Genomic DNA, 19563 nt, shown 5'->3' with positions numbered 1-19563 from the left:
CTCGAATGTTTCAAAAGATCATACCTTATTCAATGTGTCCCTTTAAAAACGCACAATTATTACTCTGATTTTGCACACAAAAAATGTGTGAAATACATAACGCATCAGTTGTACAATGAATACATTGACAGAGATCGCATTCAGAGTGTGTATCATACACACAAAAATCGTGATGTGGCGGTATACTTCGGTTTCTGGCGGCCGATCAGTTTTGGAGCACTCAAAAAATAGTGATTCATTTTCCCAAGCCGGTACATATGCACGATGGGCCTTCCCAAAAACCCCGGTCTGCAGTCGATACAGCCATGAGCACACTGAACCAAGTAATCATGTAAAAGTTATTGGAAAACAAACACAGTTTTTTTCCATGTAGGTTATCCAATAGCATTTATGTGCATGTCACTTAGAAACTCACATTACGGTTTTATTTATATTCATAATATAATCACATGTCCAGTATGTGATTTACTGCGATGAGAATTATTGTTTTTATTAAATATACTCCATGTGTTTGTGCATGTAATGTTCGGTCTGGCAGTTTGAAGTGTTGCATTTTTCCGAAATTAAAAGATTAAATATAAGACATTGAATTTGTCCATTTATTTCAATGATGTTTGAGTACATATACAAATAATAAATAAACATAATTGTAAATAAAACTTACATTACAAATAAAACTTAGCTCCATTCAACGGAACTTTGCTCCAAACTGTTCTTGAAGTTGTCCAACGAAAATTTTAGGAGCTAATACAGCTGAATTCCACACTCACAAAAATAGATTTGATTTATTTTTCAATTTACATAATTTTACTAAACTTACGTTGTATAACCTCCAAGGAATGCTTGAAAAACGCCAAATCTCTCAGAAAACGTTCTGCAACATTCGCCATCTTGAAAAACACGAAAAACACATTTTTTCACATCTGAAAATCTCATAACTATTATCTGTCCACGCACATGAAGCGTATTCACATAAAAGCTATCAGGTTGACAGATAAAAAGTATTCCTGCGTTCTAACAAATTTCATCTGGTTTTCACATGTAGTTTATCGTGTACACATAACTTGAATACTTGATTCAGTGCAATGTTTTTAGCTAGGGAATTAACTCGTCAGTAACGTAGAACCGAATGCGTATGAATAAAACCAAAGTAATAGTTAAATGCAAAATGTTTTGAACAAATCTTATGTCTTTTCAATTGCTAATAATTCAATAATGTTTTCAAATAACCGGATTCAAGAAAATGCATCGATCAGTTAATATTTTCATTCATTTAGTCAGTACCCAACTTATCAGTACTGATTACTGGTTGCACTGCTTTAACGATACCAGTCTGCTGAACACAAACTGATACTTTATAAACTTAGTGGTCTGGAGGAGTGTAATACATTTAAATCCTGCTAGAGCATCAAATGTTTCATATCCAAAACATATTCATTGCAGAGATTTCAATCTTAATCATCAGCTGTGCTAACTCCCCACAATATTGATGTGGTTTCGCACTTGAATAGTGCATGTACTGATTGTGAGCATGAGCGTGAGCACGACCGCACACATCGTAGTTGCGACTCCGTGATTGACAATGAAAATGACAATGACAATATGCAACAATTTGGTTACTCTTTTTTTAAAGAGATCAATAACGGCGTCGGCCACGTCCTTGCAGCCGTTAGGAAAGTTAGGGAAAGGATTGTTAGTCCGACACACGTTATTGTGAGACCCAGTTCACCTCTACATCTCCATTCTCACATGAAGGGTATTAGAATTCGTATTATGGGGTAGGCAAAGATCAGGATTCGCCGTGGTAGGCGAATCTGATATTTCTCAGTCTCGCGCGCGAAGAATCAATTTCTATCATGTAGTGAATCTTAATTACGCTTCGCATATACCAATTATCTGTCTTGAAAGAGTTGGTCTGGTTGGAGATTAATGGCCCCGAGCCGCAATTTGCTTTTCAGAGACTTGATCCTTCTAAATAATACGGGATCTACAAAACTACGGAATAATTTTTTTTGGATAATCAACCGTGAGACTATTTTGCTGCTGATTATTTCTACTTACTAGCTGGTATATATTGACGAGCAGCGTACCGATAATGGGAATTGACATCATTTTTTGATTATCTCGTAAATATTTTGTGTGCCGTCCACACTAGTAATGAAGAAAAAATGCGCGCGAAGATTCTGGAGATCTGATCATTAGTTCGCGTATGTTGATAGAATAAATATCCGTTAGTCTACATGCAAGTCTACAACTTCTGCGTGTACTGATTGTGTACAAAAACTATCTGAGAACAACTTATGGATAACAAAATCTAACTAAGCCATCTAAAAATCATTCTCTTTTTTTAATTAGAATTTAAATCCGCAGTTAAAATACTCGTATGAAAATTACCTTTCTCGCAAGCGGAATAAAATTTTTTGAGCATTTTTTGAAATAAATATTATGGCATTGAATTTGTTTAAATATCAGAACGCTCTGAATGCTCTGGATTTTTTTTGTAGATCATTAGTATCCAATTCGTACGTGCAAGGTTACAGAGTCTGCTACGTGGTTGTTCGAAACTTAGTAGAATCTAGGCAACTCGATGTCAACGGACTAAAGCATAGGTTTATTCTCAAGCTACTCACCAACCCTTCGTTCACGTTGTATTTTACCAAATCTCGATGTGTTTCACTTACACAAAACGGTCTTACTTACAATAAGACTGACCAGTGCGATATTTAGTTGAAACCTCCCTAGGTAATTAAACTTTGCAAAAAATATTGACAGGAGGGACGAGGGTCGGAACAGTAGGTGTACGAAGGAAGGGCAAAAAAGCACACTCACATGCACGGATAACAATCTAAGCAGGTCACTTACGCTCTCTAATGTTATTGCTAATAAGAGAAGTGCGGAATACAGCAAACACCCAGGCGTCACCACATAAGATCAATGTTTCTAGTCGCAGTGAGTGGTCAATGCTCAAGTGTGGTCAAAATCTGATATGAAGTTATTTTATCATCACTAACTCAATCTGGTTATTAACAATTGGCTCTGCTATAAATATATTATGTGTAACACAGATTTTTTGTGCAGTCTTGCTATTTCCAATTTTGATTGTTACCCGAACATTTTATTTATTAGAAGTTGTATTTTCTTCAACATGAAATCAATGCAAGATTTATGTCAATGATCCCGATTACTTCAACACCAGAGAGTAACAATGTTAGATCCTTTGCTTGGTTCAAAGTGAATTAGTTCATTTGTTAAGCTTTTATCAGCTTGTACCAATCCTTGAACAAACTTCGGGCAGTGTTTGTTATTTTATTGTTTGAGAGTCTGGTAGACGCAGGGGTTACTAACTTTTGTTTAAATATTGAACAACCTCATGTGAAATCTATGGAGAAGATCAAAACAAGTATCAGTTACTCGATGCTACAAGCTAATTTATAAAATTTAAAGTTACATACGACATGCGCACAGTGTAATTTTAAATGAGAAGCATTTATTTCGAATCTAATCAAACAGGTTTTTGGTGACGTTCCTAATGTTACTTCCAGTGTTCAATTCAAATGGTATTAGAAATTCCCTTCCCAACCCTTGGGAAAGCATTTACAAGCCCAGTAATCACACGCACCGGAATGCAATTCGCAGATATATTCCGCGGGGCCTACACGAGCAGCAGCGAAACGCATTAAAATAAATGAAAATTAAACTTTCGCCCAATGGGATCGTAGGAGCGAGCGGTTAACACAGTCGACCGCTGAAAAAACTGTGGAGCATCACCTGAAGCCACCAATAACAACCACAACAAAAAACGCACCCAAAGCCCATACCAAAACCGGACCGTGCGCAGAGATAAGTAAGTTTTAATTACGGAATAGTGAGTCGGTCGGGTTCAGCCTGTCTGTCTGTGTCTGTTTATTTGGCAAAACTTTTTCTTATAATTCGCATATTTTCCCCCTCCCTCTGTTGGCCAATTTTAGTCTGCATGCTTTACCGTTTGTTTGTTGCTGTTGTTTATTTTGTGCCTATCCTTTCGTGCAGTTCAGAGACCTCCGATTATCTCATTAGATTTAAAGCCAACTTTTGACGAGATTTCACACACCGTTCGTTGCGGCTAGTTGAGAGAAATTTTCTATAAACAAATGAGCCTTAACGAGCGGCTGGATTTATCGCTCTACGAAAATGAAACTCACCGCGATTACTGATGATAACAAATATGCGGCCTCTTAGAATAATTCGCGCTAATCTCTCTGTAGAGCATCGATTAGACATCATCAACTTTGAATCTGGCTATCGGGAAAATGTACCTTTCAGTGCTAATAACCCAATGGAAATGGCACTGCCGCACTTTTACTTTCGCTACTCTCACTCCATGAATTTTTCGCGAGACAGAGTTAAACAAATTTCTTAAATTCAATCAAATTCATTCGTTCCGAGCTAGCCCTCGACACGGTAGCTGTATGTTCTCCATTAAATTGTGGGAAACTCTTTTTCCTTGCTTTTTCTCAGCCTTTACTTTACCTACTGGCTGCAATGCAACTGCAAGCGCCACTAGAGTGTACTGCACAGACGCGGCAGACGACAACACTTTTTAATGGCTGTTGTTGGCTAGGGGTAAGCGGGGTAAGACCGCCCCCTTAAGCAATTATGTTCATAGAAAAAAAAGTTGCGGCTGCAATTTTATTTTTTCTTCGCTAAGAGGTTCTTCTATTCAATACCCGCATTTAAAAAATAAGAACTGAAATATTTTTGTTTATTTTCCAGCTTTTTTTTAAATTTTAAAAATTCATTGAAAATGTGCAGATCTTTTTCATGCGGGGTAAGCCCGCCCACCAGCGGGATAAGATCGCCCACCATTTTTTGAGGATAAACAATATTTTCAGGGCCGAAACGGTTGATTCTATTGGTATAGTGTCTCTGACCAAGTTGTTGATGGTTTTTTTTCTCTTTTTAAATAAAATATACACTGTGAAAAATCTGAAAAAAAAATTTTTTTCTAAGTTTTAACTTATTCTGTTTTCTGATTATTCAAGTTCAAATCAATGTTTAGGTATTTTTTTTTGGTTTTCAAAATAAATAGATTTTTTAGAATTGGGGTTTTTCAAGATATTGAATTCATAATATACCTATCTTTAAGCTAAAAACTAAAACTCATTAAACCTATCAGTAAGATTCTTTTGAAGACTTATAATGTATAGAAAAATACTAATAATTATTATTTCTTTTATTTATATTTTCAATTTTCTATGTTTTTTTTTTTTTTTTTTGAAGAACAAAATTACCAACGACTCTATACACCAAATAAACCGTCAAAAAAAAATTCTTCACAAAAATTGAGCTATTAATATTTCTATTACTCCATGATCCAACAACCATAAAATTTTAGCTTACCTTTTGTAGATTTTACAGGCAAAATCATGTTTTTTTTTTCAAAAAAACTTGAAAAAAAAATACATTTTTAATTCTATTTCTATATTTTTTCTTTAAATTTTTTTAGAGTGTGTACTTTTTTCGAAAGTAAAAAACTACTATTTTCAATTCTGCCGGAGACGTCATACCTATCAAACACACCGTCCTGGCTCTAAAATTATTTTGGTTCATTAACACCATTTTCACACAGGTTTACTTTTTTCAAAAATAAGTCTTGTTAAAATATATTACTAGAAAAGCTTAAACCAAATCGAAAATGATCGATTAACATCGATGTCTTATGTGGCTTGAAGTTGCTTTACTGATCCTGTAAATATTCCCTTTGTAGTGTCGAGGCATTTGGGTCTTGAAGTAAAACAACAAGCAGTTGGATTCGTGGCGGTTTTACCCCTTGTATAGTGGGCGACTTTACCCCCAGTGGAACATTTTCATATTTGACCGAAAAAGTAGTCAAAATTACAAGATTACTCACGGCCTTCGATATTTCCGAAAGAAGATAGATTCAGGCAAGCGATTAAACGTATATTCACGAACAAAACAATCAATTTTTAGTCTGAAAAACCTTAAGTCCCGTTGTCGCAAAACAATAGCGCATTGACTGGTTGGTAGCTGAAAGGTTGTTTTTGATTATTTCTGCGACCGTTCGTGCACTATCAAAACAGAAAAACGTGCAAAATGTTATGTAATTATACTGTAATAGACACGTTAAAGAAATTTTTCAATTATTTCATAACTTGGTAGTAAAACTACGGTGGGCGGTCTTACCCTGTTTACCCCTACTTGTAATTTCCCCATCGCTCGAATCAACAAACTCAAAGCGAATTTTCTATGACACTGCATACGAAGAAAAAAAAACCCACAAATTTAAAGTGCTCTCTTCACTTCCCAATTTAATTGTGATCAACGCACGAAGTTGTCTGGTTCGGCTTCTGCTCCGGTTAGCGGACGTATTTTCCAGCGACCGACCGGCCAGAGCAAGTGGAAACAATGGCCGCAAAAAAAACAGCACCGAAATTACGCCACCTCAATTGCGTAATGGCGAAAGTACAGTTGCTTGAACTAACCTTAAGCCTGTGTAGTGTACATCTTAGCGTGTTTGCTGCTTCCAGTGTTTTCTGTGCCTCACGTATAGCATCTCGCAGTAACTAGCAGCCAAGCCGAAAGAGGGCCAATGTATAGGATTGTTTGAACCGCTAATATGGAATCATAATCCGAATAGCGTATTATTGAAAGATCTATAGCTGCCAATTTTTTTCAGGCAGAATGAGGCACCATCAAACTAGGAGATGATTGATCAGGGTTTCAGAAGACATGCTGTCTTGTGAATTGAAGTTTTTTGAAGAGTACCTACTTAAGACATTGTTAAGCAGGTTTATACCTTTAATTTTGGCGAGATGTTTAGGTGCGAGAGAAGTAAGCACGTGTACCGACGAAATATATTTTTTTCTTGTTTCTGACTCAGAGTCAGTCTTACACTAGTCTTGTATAATTTTTACATTGCCATTTCTTTTTAGAAAGTTCTGAATAAAACTCGAAACGAATATAATAAAATAAGTTGATAAAAATTGTCTGAAAATATTTGTAGCTGCAAACCATGTATTAAAAAATGTTACTTTCCATGTTCGATTGTCAATTTGAGTGTTATTTCAGCCCTAGTTGGGTTCTGTTGTTACTCTTCGTTAAGTCATTTGCCAGTTGCCGTTTTCCGACGTAAAAATACGTTTTTAAGGAAGGTCGAAAACGAAATCATGTCCAATATCGAGCTCATCACTCAGTTAGTTTCTAATGGATTTTCTATTTTTCTTGCAGCAAACGATTGGAAATTTTTGTGCTATTGAAAATTGCCAAACCCCGTTGAACACAGATTTCCCTAGCTTGGTCGACAGAATAATATACCTAATTAACCAAAAATACACTCTTATGACTATATAAGCTTCTTCTTTCGGCCTAAACATATACATATCATATCAAATTTCAATGAACAACACGCCACAGCTTTTTCATTTGAAAAATATCTTTTATGTAAAAAAAAAATCGAAAATCAAAATTATTTATGCTTTTTTGGCTTACGCGTTTTTTGAAATCAACATCTTATAAATAAATGCAGAATTCTTTAATGCAATTGATTTTATTGATATTGTTCGCTCCAAATCTGAGAGGTTTTTGACAGAAGAGTAACCAACTGCCCTCATTATGGGTATTTTCGGAGGCCAAAAACCAACCGCACCAGCGCCATTATAAAATCCACGATGACAAAAACAGCTGAAAATGGCCACATATCACCCAATATAGATATCCAGAAACGGATGATGTTCAAAGGCCAGAATATAGACTCCAGGCGCTATTTTGAAAAACAACGTAGAATTGTTAAAGACCATATAATCTGATGTCTAGAGGTCGAAGATCAATCAATCAGAATCAATACTACCCACAGGTCGTCGCTAGGTAAACTCAACGTGTGAAGAGACACACTCTCTCAGTGACAAAACTCACTCCAGCCTCAAGGCAGCCTGCGTAGTTGATCGTAGTGTGCTTTGAATGGAATACCATAAGGGGCAGATTAACGCAAGGGCGAAACAGGCGTGACCTGCTCGTCAATCATCGAAGGGCGCCAAATCAGTAAGCCAAAAATTTCATAAAAATGGAAACTCGAACCATAATAATGATAATTTGAATTTTCGGAAGCTTTATTTGAATATCTTTTTGTTAGATTGTAACCTCATCAAATTATCGAGTCAATAAAAATTGGACTTGAATTTGACTAAATTATCCGTTGTTCCGGATTTATTGGGGGAAACCGTGGGGTAAGTACCCTTCCAGGGACACAGGCTAAATTGAAAACGGAACCGAAACCTGGATTGCGACGTATCAAACTATAAGTTTTTGCAAAACAAGATCATTGCTGATCGTTTCATGTGTATTTGGCCACTTGGACCTCTACTGGCCACTCTCGGCCGAGTTCCGAGAATCGGGAGCCCCGGGGAAAATGATTGTTTTTACAATGGTTCCAAAACCCGACTCCTTGAGAACGACCACTCTTGGCCAGTAGAGGTCCAAGTGGCCAAATACACATGAAACAATCAGCAATGGTCTTGTTTTGCAAAAACTTGAAGTTTGATATGCCGCAAGCCAGGTTTCTTGAACCCAAGCTTCAAAAGTTCTTGGTTCAGTTTCTGGTTCTAACATTTGGGAATCTCACTCGGTTGTAAGCCCTTGCTGAGAAATTTGATTCTGCTCATATACAATGCATTACAGCTGCATAGCATATGTTCCGAGGTTTCGCTTTCCATGTTATAAAAGTATCATCTTGAACTCGACCAATGTTCTTTAAATGATATTTACTCGGGCAGTGCCCAGTTATTAGTCTTGTGTAGGTACTAAGAGCCCACTTGTTGAGCTCTACTAAACTCTTTGGTAATTATTGCATTTGGTTTTATTACTCTTTTCGACAGGTGATATCCTCTGACAGCCATCCAGTTGACAGTCACCTGTTGTTCTTCCCAGGATTGAAGTTTCATTTTTATTGTGAAATTTGAGATACCACAAAAGTTTCCTCGTAAACATAACGTTAAATCGACGAACCTGGCGATCAATTTCTATACGTAAATATTTGGTAATGGCTAGGGGCACCAAAATTCATAGGAATGGTTGAATAGCTATAATCTTTTATTTTTCTCCGGTTTGAGCTTTTGGAATGCACTGTTTTTTTTTTCATTTTGTCGACCAGAAATTGAAAATATTCGCATATTTATAATTTCTCTTCAGGCAAACGTTGACACATTCGATTATAGCGTGAATCTCTGCTTGGAATACTGCACTCCAGTTCCCCATTACCACTGATATCTGTACACCAGGACCGAATACTCCCGCACCAGTTTTCGAACCGATTGTTGAGCCGTCCGCGAAGAATATCGTTGACCCCTGTAACGAACCATATAAACTCCGCGCTCCCAGTTGATGCGCGATGTAATTGTCCATGGGGACTTTAGATGGCAGCTCATCATCAAGATTGTTCGATACCTCTCCCCAAGTAACACGCGTTGTTATAAAATAGTTGACGTTACCTATTGCATGACATCTCTATTACCAGAAAAGCGCAAAAATTAAAGGCTGCTATAGAACAAGTACCCACAGAATAACAGACGTAACACTGGAACCTAGTTCCATTGCCGCAAAAAAAAACGATCATTTCAAATTTCCAATCGAATAACAGTCATCGCGCGACAACACCGTCTGTGTGCTGTCATGCAATCTCATACATATATTGTAGTTCCCTATTTGACACATGCAGTAACGCTAGCGCTGATGTTGAAATACACGACGCAGCGTGAACAGATGGTGCTAGTGTTACTAACGTAAAGTACTGGAATCATCCGAACGATGATTTTATTGAAGATTAGTTCGAGGTGTTATGTCTGTTAGTCTGTGAAGTACCGATACTTTATGAAGTACTACATAACTGCATGAAAGCAAGCGTTTTGCTGTGAGGTGTCAACTTTAATTCTTTGGTTTTTGTAGTAGTTGCATTGCTTATTCGAAAAACATCATCGACTGCCTTATAATCTACTGCGGCATCAGCATTGTGCCGAATATTTTCAAGGATTTCATCCTCTATGAATCCAATGAGAATTGACTTGGTTTTTTATTGTTGGTTTGAAAATAAAGAGCTAGAATAAATGGGTGGGGAGGTGCCAAATCAGTTTTCTCAAATCTCAAAGCGTCGAATCAATTTACTTCGTCCGCCCAGGACACAATAATAGAAGGTGATTCGATATAAGTCTTAGGGGAAATTACCTTCCCAGTAGTTCAATTGGCGAAAACGCGGAGACATCGGAGACATCGGAGATTGCGTTTCGTCCGGATTAATAAAAAAAATTTCAATGTCTAATTCCTCTTGTTCTCGTTCATTTTTAACAACCTCGTAAAACTACTAAGCTTAAAAAAAAAGTTGTCATGAGACAAAAAATAAAATAAGTTCGTGAAGCGATCAATACGTCTTTTATCAATTCGAGATGGCGATTTCCAGTTTCTGGAAAACAGCCTTAAATGGTCAAGTGCGATCTATTATAAGTACTTCAGGGTTCAGACCATTTCAAGAGACGACTTCCGAAAATCAGGGCGCAAAGACTCTTGTAGACCTTTGCCAGCAACTTGTAATACATAAATGCTCTTACGTATGTAAAAAATAACGACCAACCGGACTGAAATTTGTTGCTAGATTGATTATATTAAACAATTTTCACTTAAACCAAACCTACTTTTTCTCCCTGTCCTTTTCTAGCTTTTTAATTCTTGGCTTTATTCCTGTCACCTATAATTAGGATGAAGGAAAATCTGTCACTACTCTTTTTTTTTTTGCCTACTTGTTTCACTACCATGCAGCCGTCGTTGTTTCTCCCACGAGAAACAAGGTGTCCAATATCAGTACTATATTATGGCGGAGGAATGTTGGGATGATACACTATTTTAGACTATGCAACGAGAAGTTATCTGCCTGTCTGTGAGAATGGAATTTTATGTTTATACCTGATTCTGAGAAAGAGGCTGCTGCACGATTGAGCTGAAATTTTAACTGAGAACTTTTTCCGAGAAAATAAAGTACTCGAGCCTTACCACTAAACGAAATTCGAAAAGTCGATTTTCATTGGCTCCAAACTGTTAATGTCATGCAATAAATTAACCATTTACTGAGCTACGCAACAGTTGAATTAAACAACACGTGCGTTGCATAGTAAGCGGTATCGCTAATAATACCAGGAAAACACTTCATCTACATTATTCTCTCCTGTTCTCTCTTTTCGATATTTCGCACCACTGTTTTTCTAATTCCGTTTTGCTACATGACAGTCATTGATTTAGATTACTCTCTCTTTCTGAACCTGCCTCTCACCTTAATATTTTCAAAATTCACATTTTTTTATCAAACCGTTCCCCCCTCCCCAGAAGAAAATTATGGCTACACAACTATTTGTAAACATATCTAAATTAGCCAGTTTTAGAAAACTTTTTAGAATGTGATTTTTCAGCATTTTTTTCAACATTTTCAAGTTTTTCTTTTCTATTGAATATAAATCTTTGTGATTATCTCGAACTCCTTGAGATGCCGGTAGTTTATAAAATTGATTTATTGTTTTACTCATTTTATCTCACAATCTTTTCAATGCCTGGATCGAGTTCATATTCGGCTTATGACGTATAAATAAATTTCTATTTGAGCGTCTTAGTAGACTGGAATTGAATATTGAGAGTAGGGTAGAGCGGGGCTAGTTGGTTACGGGGCAAGTTGGTCAATGAGAATATCTTCGAATCTACGTATCTAAAAAATCGTATTATATGGGTGATACGTAGTAGATAACCAGAGAAACTAAATGACAAAATGAAGTACAGTTTCAATTAGGACGTATAATAAATACAGGTTGGTGCCAAATTGGGCATCAATTCTACTCGGTTTTCAAGTTGAAACTTTTTGTCTAAACAAAGCTAGCCAAATTAAAATGAACATGGCTAAACGTATTATGAAAGTCATTTTCGTTAGTTTTAAGTTGTGTAAAGTAAACTTTCACCAAAATTTTATTTTCATATATTTCGAGTAATTTTCATATTTAATACATGAGGGGCTAGTTGGTCACATACTAGCGGGCTGGTTGGTCATATGCACATCATAAATGAATTCAAGTAACCAAGTGAATGCAATTTCAGGAACAGTGCATTTCGTGACGCAAACTTAATCCAAGCGAAAACAGCGTTTGCTTTGTTTAGCAAAACCATTTATTTGAAGCGATAAACTATTCGGTAAAAGTTATCTCCATTTCATCGTCATTTTGATGAATATTTTTTGTGCTATATGAATGCTTAGTCATTGATCTAAAATAACTATAACGTATACTAATGCATCAACAAATGCGTTCTACCTGATGAAAATTTCGGCGTAAGCAAGCTTTCAACAAAAAAAAAACTAATGTAGCTATAGTTTTGTGCTTGTGATTGCAGATGCGAATCTAGAATTTGGCTCCGGATCTCAATTTAATCCTTATTGTTTTTGATTTAGTTCCCAACCAAACTATTAGGGAGATTTCAACATATGCTTCTCGTCAGGTATGAAAGAGTAACACGATTTTTTTCATGCAATTTTGAGTTACTTCTCTCATGGTTTGGGATTTCGGATAGCAAACGTATAAACAAAACGGATGCGGTTTGACCTCCCCTGAGACGCTACAGGCTGCCGCTAATGTAGTGAGGAAGGAAAACTGAATTGTCCTTCCGAAATATAAACGGTCAATTTACCCCACACCCTAACCAACTTACCCCGGCTCAGGGGCTAGTTGGCCAATTTGACATCCAATCAAAAAACATAGAATATTCGCAAAATCATAAACTATTCTGTACAGTTTATATTTTTTCTAGATGCTATAGACTTAACACAACATTTCCATGTAATGAGTTTTTGCCATAATGTTTCCTACAAAAAGTTACAGAACATTTTGACCAAAACTGACCAACTAGCCCCGCTCTACCCTAGGTTATGCTTCCATTTAATTCTACTACAAAAAATCGAATACCCTTTAGTCGAATGCCGTCCGCAGATACGTAATTCGTTTGCTACGTACAACCATCATCAGTGCTTATGTAGACTGTTGAAGAGCATAACTGTGTAACCCCCTTTTTATGCGTGTAGGTATAAATAGGCAAACGGAAAATTCTTAATTGAAGTTAGGTAGTCATATGTTGTGGTTGTTTTTGTCCTGTACTGGATCTAGGGTTTTTAGGTAGGATTTTGAAAAGCCATGAGAAATGATTACCTACGTCTTTATTGAGCAGTGTAGATGGATGTTGTTTGTAGATTTCTAAACTTTCAGATACGTCCAGTTTCCATAAATTATTAACGGGGCGAAGCAGGTGAATGTTATCTGAAGTTAGTGGATGTACCTCATTAAAGATATGTTCAGCCACTTTTGATTTGAAAAGGTGTGGTGGATCGTTTTTGGAAACTTTGCATGCTTTGGTGACTTCTGCCACAGCTCTTTAAACGGATTCCCAGGTTTCTTTTGGTTTGCCCAATATAAACCTTATTGCAGTGGCAACAAGCAACTTTATAAATCCCTGCTTTATTTAATCCATCAATTGAGTCCTTAGTGGAGCCCAATATTGTTTTGAGTTGGGTATTCCTACTAGTGTAGACAATACCCATGCAAAATCTTTTGAATTTTGAGTGAAGTTGACGTGTTATTCTTTTCAGGTCTTCTGTGATTGGGCTGAGTGTTGTAAAAGATTCTCTGAACTGAAATCGCTTCTTTTTGTTTATAATGGCTTAAATGGTGCTCTCATTATAACTATTTACTCTTGCAACTTCGAAAATGTATTCCAATTCCTTTTTCCTGCCTATTTTACTGAGGGGTAGGGTTTCCATCCAATGTATCATGTGGTGAAAGGATGCTGGAAGGAATGACTAGAAGTGGTGGGTATTAACCGTTTTGTGTTCGTGGGCTTCCTAAAAATCTGAATTTCTAAGTCTTTAGACTTTCTAACAACAACAACGTCTAGAAAGGGAAGACTATTGTTTTGTTCCTTTTCAATCGTAAATTTTATATTTCTGTGAATACTATTGAGGGATGTGAAAAACGTTTCAAGCTCCGTCTTTTTTTAAAATACAAAAAATATCATCCTCATATCTTCACCACCGGATTGGTAAAAGGTTATTGGTTTCAAATTTGTTTTCTATGTTTGCCATGAATACACATCACATAAGAAGGGAAAAAGAGGATTTCCCATTGGAGCTCCTTTTGTTTGTTTTTAAAATTTACCTCGAAAAGTGGAATAATTTTCTTTCATGCAAAGGCGGGTTAGTTTCATGAGACTCACGACCTTCTTTTTCCAAGTGCTATCAGCATATTGGGGAATTAGCCAATCCTCAAGAAGATTCAAGGTTTCATTCACCGGAACACTCGGAAAAAAGCCGTCACGTCAAACGAGACCATTATTTCATCCGCTTCAATGTTACCCGAAGATTAGTATCAATGTTACCCGAAGAGTAGTAGAATTAAATGGAAACATAACCTATTCTCAATATTCAATTATGACGTATACGTTACTGCCCTTGTGTATTCAAAGCTTGACTCAATACCCCCACCCTCCCCATCGTCACATTTCGTCACGTTCGTCTTTCTTCTTTTTTCTCTAATGATGTTTAAATTGGTGATCACAAATGTCTGTGCAAATGCACAAACCCAATTTTAGTGTTCCTTAGGGGTTCTACGACGATTGTATCAATTTTCTGATCAGACGATGAAATATATTTTCACACTAGTTTTTAATTTACCTTACGATTTTTTATGGGAAAATGCACTGTTCAAAACGTATTCTCCAGAGATGTCCAATTGAATCCTACAAATTGACCGAAAATTTTCCTGGGAAAAACCACATGCTGCAGCAAACTTGACTATGCGATTAGAAACAATTTTGCCAAAATTAAGCTACTTTGCTCATAGTATCTTCGAAAAAGTTTTCAAACTTAATTCTACGCGAAATTGTTTCTCTTTGTTTCTGTGATTTTATAACAGCAGCATATTGCAGCAGTTTATACATCCATTTATACTTAAGAGTTGAAATTTACTAATGTAGCTGTCGTTTGATCAACATACAACCAATTCCACTTGTTTGTTGAAAAAGATTAAGAACAGGTTGTCGAATTAAGATTTTTATAATTTCCTGGTAAAAAACCTGGAAATTATCAATGAAAGTAAAACTGTTTGAATTTTTTAAAACTTTCTAGGTTCCCCCAATATATCTTGAATCAATAAGTTTGTTTGAATTGAATAATTCTGATGTTTCCAATGTCCCATTAATTCAAGTTTAAGGGGTTATATACCTTTTTAGTTTGGAAAAAACCGAAAAAAAAATTATTGTATTATCTTCAAATACAACATCTTGAGAACATTTTCACAAATTTTCATAAAGATCTGAGCAATAGGAAGAAAGTTAGAGCGATTTGCAGCGCGCCTCGCCATGGCCGCATTAGCTAAACTTGAAACTTTAGACGCGATTATCTCGGAATAGTGTTTTCCGAAAAATGACTTTGCCGTGATCCTGATTGCGGGAAAATTACTGAACCGATTTCCTTCATCTTTTTTTTTTAATTTTCGTTATTAAATTTGCAGGTGCTTGAACGATCGCTTTTTGAAACATACAGTTACATTTTGCCGCAAAAAAATTTTTAATGAAATTTTTAGCGCTCAAAACGTGCATTTTTTGGGAAGAACGTTCCCGTTTGCACTGAAAACAAAATACTCATTAAAGCGATCGTTCAAGGACCCGGCACACTTATAAACTAATGAAATAATATGAGTTTTTTGATTTCGGTTGACCCGCTGAGTCTCTATCAGGATCACCGCAAGCCTCTGCAAAAAATAGCGTTTCGGGGAAACGGCCATCCAGTAATAGTTGGTATATCTCAAAATCAAACGTATTTTTTTTGTTGTTGATAAACTGTACTTTCAGAAAAATACCCCTTTGATGCAATGAAAATCGTGCTATGCACTTAAAAATAAATTCAAACTTCCCTCATTTTTCTCGACCAGAAAGGTATATAACCCCTTAAAACACACTGTTATTGTACTCAAGGCATTTTATTTTTTATTCAAATTATTCAAAACTGATTAACAGCTGATGAATGATTACAATTTCAGTTAAATTATAATTCAATTTTTTGATTTTGTTTTGGTACTCTCCCAAACATATTCACGGAAATGCACTTGTCTGTCAAAGAAACCTCCACACAATATTGGCCTCTACTTATTAAGTTCGCACACAACAACCCACGGTGTAATCGTCCGGCGATGGGGAATTTCAGCACCGCCGTCGTTGGATCCCCGCCACACTAGCCACCAGTTATCACGAATTACGCTTTCGTCCCAATTCATTTCATTCCTCTGGTTTGTGGGGTTCGTCGCTTTCCACCACACCCGCGGTCACTCGCGGCAACCTGGATTTGTGGCACCTGCTTTGCGCAATACGATTCCACTAATGCAACCTCCGCATCAAGTGGCTGAAGGCCGTGTCGGATTGTCGGCAGAAAAAGATGTTGTGGTTCCAGGCGAACGATAAAGCCGTTAAATTTTTACTTGTGTGTATTTTTTTTTTCTCCTATAGATTGAGAAGCAAATTTCGTTCACCTAAATATGCGAAATGCAAGATGTATGGAAAAAAATCAGAAACAAGGTTAGCCGCTACCACTGCATTGCGAATCGTTGCTAGCGTTGATGTAGGGGGTAAATCGAGCGCGATAGTACGAATTCGCACATGCAATTGAGAGAAGCGTTTCGTGTAGCGATTTCAAAGAGCCGAACAATTAATAGCGATGAATGGTGTTTTGCTCTCCCAGCGAGTGGATAGCGTAAGCACCGGAAGATAGGTCGAAAACCGCCATTTAAAATACTCTGCTGATGTGCATAAGTGGATCGCGCATTTAAGCCGCGGTTGGTATCATTTGGTTATGACGCAGATTTTTCGAATCATTAGAATGCTCTGAATTTTAGTAGGACAACGCTTACAGCTTGGTAACACGATTAATTATGTTTTTTTTTTCTTTTTTCAGGGTAGCTCGTACCAGCCGAGGCCGGTTAGTGGCTTCTCCACAATTTTCCTGATACAAAAACCCGCGAAACATCTGCCAAAATTTCTCCCTAAACGAAGAAACGATCCTGACCCCACCTTTCCTCCTCTAAGCTCACCAGCTCCGGTGCAGGTACACTAGGGTAACGTGCGTTTCAGCACACGCACACATACACACACAGCAGCAACCATGGGCAGAATATCGCGATGTTTTGTCGCGACTTTCCTGCTTTTTTTCGCAGTATTAAAGGTAAGTGATCTAGCAACGATGCTCTACATCAGCTTGGTATTCCACAAGGAATGACCCAATTATCTTGTGCCAACACGCAAAACTGTATTTGTTCTATCACTGGAGCGAAACAATTAAGCCAACACTTTGTACAAAGCTTATAGTCGAGTAAATACTTTTCTCCATCTAAAACTAATAGCGAGGCTTCGAGCTACCAATTGCAAAACATTTTCAGCAAGATGCTGCAATCAAACTCTTCAGCCTTGCCGGCAACTAATCCACACCAAATGTATACTTTCACACCGAACCCCTTTCGGGGTTGGTGGGTTGGCCTGGGAGAAGTACAATGAAGCACTATCCGGGAAAACAATACTCCAGCGTTTATCTGTGTCGGAATTTATTCAGATGCGCATTAGGTTTCAGGTTTGCACAATTTCTGCATTTAATATACCCATCGAACTTCTGCCCGAAATGGTGCCACCGTTAGGAAACAATTAAATTTGCGGAGAGGTAAGAAACCCTAAACTGCCTCGTGCCATCTATCATGTGGCATAGATTTTTGTTGTTGTTTCTCGGTCTCCGTGTGTCGGAATGACGGGACAGCAAACCACGACGGCGGTGGACTGACGGATCACATTATATAGGACGACCACATTTTTAAGCACAATGATCCGCCACCTCGCACCTGACCTGAAATGGACCCAAATCTGGCTAATTGATCATGGTTAACAACGAAGGAGTGAGAATAGAAAGGAAACCATAAACAATTATCATCTGCCACATTATCAGCTCATTTGATAAGTGTTTTTTTGTCTATTTTCTCCTGTTTCGTTACACTTTATTACAATTATTTGTAAGAAATTTGACGTATGATCCTTTTAGATCAGATTTGCAAATTTTTCTATAATGGTACTTTCATAATAGCAGCAGCTGTGATTGTTTACACAGTTAGATTTCGCAAAATTTCTACATTTTTAACATTGCATACATTTTTGAAATTTTTAACATTTGCGATATTTTCGATATTTTCCACATCATTGACATTTTCGACATTATTGACATTTTCGATATTATTGACATTATTGACATTATTGACATTACTGACATTTTCGACATTATTGACATTATTGACATTATTGACATTATTGACATTATTGACATTATTGACATTATTGACATTATTGACATTATTGACATTATTGACATTATTGACATTATTGACATTATTGACATTATTGACATTATTGACATTATTGACATTATTGACATTATTGACATTATTGACATTATTGACATTATTGACATTATTGACATTTTCGACATTATTGACATTTTAGATATTATTGACATTATTGACATTATTGACATTACTGACATTTTCGACATTATTGACATTATTGACATTATTGACATTATTGACATTATTGACATTACTGACATTTTCGACATTATTGACATTATTGACATTATTGACATTATTGACATTATTGACATTATTGACATTATTGACATTATTGACATTATTGACATTATTGACATTATTGACATTATTGACATTATTGACATTATTGACATTATTGACATTATTGACATTATTGACATTATTGACATTATTGACATTATTGACATTGTTGACATTTTTGACAGTCAGGTTTTTTACGCGGTTTTTTTATACGCGGATTTTTTTACGAGGTTTTTTTACGCGGATTTTTGAATCAACGCGTTTTTTTACGCAGATTTTTGAATTAACGCCGTTTTTTACGCGGATTTCCGAATTAACGTAGGTTTGGAACCAGAAACGTTTAAGTGTTTATCTAGTAAAAGACTTGCTCCAAAAAATACTCTCCGCCCATCGAAAGATCCGGAATGACCATCAAAGAGGACAATTTTAAATACTGGTTCTAGAGCGTCTCGGGGTTTTCTAAAGCCCTTTCTTGCTGGACTACTTTACGCGAATTTAAAAAAAGTGGTTTTTTTACGCGGATTTTTGAATAAACGCGGTTTTTTTTACGCGGATTTTCGAATTAACGCGGTTTTTTTACGCGGTTTTTTTACGCTGTACGTATCCCCCGCGTAAAAAAACCTGACTGTAATTGACATTATTGACTTCATTGACCCTCCAAAACGGGGTTTCTCCGGAACCAGGATGAACGGAAAACGGAAATAAATTACTGGTGTGGTAACCAGCGGCATTTGATAAATTTAATTGCAAATTATATATAAATTATATAAATATAACTTGCCTTAACATTTTCAAGAGAAAAATATTATACGAATAATCACCTAAAAAGAATGTCAACACTACCGCA

General features: G+C 36.6%; 1 protein-coding gene across 3 annotated transcripts in view; it reads left to right on the top strand.

The window, feature by feature from the left end:
* Positions 1-19563, top strand: part of LOC129730879 (uncharacterized) — a 50596-nt gene that overhangs the window by 7418 nt on the left and 23615 nt on the right. For all 3 annotated transcript variants that reach the window (XR_008728935.1, XM_055690471.1, XM_055690472.1), the window contains exon 2: positions 17009-17275. Coding sequence is in view for 2 of the 3 variants with exons in the window: in XM_055690471.1 (XP_055546446.1) it covers positions 17216-17275 (60 nt within the window). In the remaining variant the exon portion in view is untranslated. The remainder of the gene's footprint in view (positions 1-17008; positions 17276-19563) is intronic.

The sequence above is a fragment of the Wyeomyia smithii genome, chromosome 3, assembly GCF_029784165.1.
Source record: "Wyeomyia smithii strain HCP4-BCI-WySm-NY-G18 chromosome 3, ASM2978416v1, whole genome shotgun sequence".
NCBI classification, from domain to species: domain Eukaryota; kingdom Metazoa; phylum Arthropoda; class Insecta; order Diptera; family Culicidae; genus Wyeomyia; species Wyeomyia smithii.
This window is presented reverse-complemented; position numbering and strand designations above follow the sequence as displayed.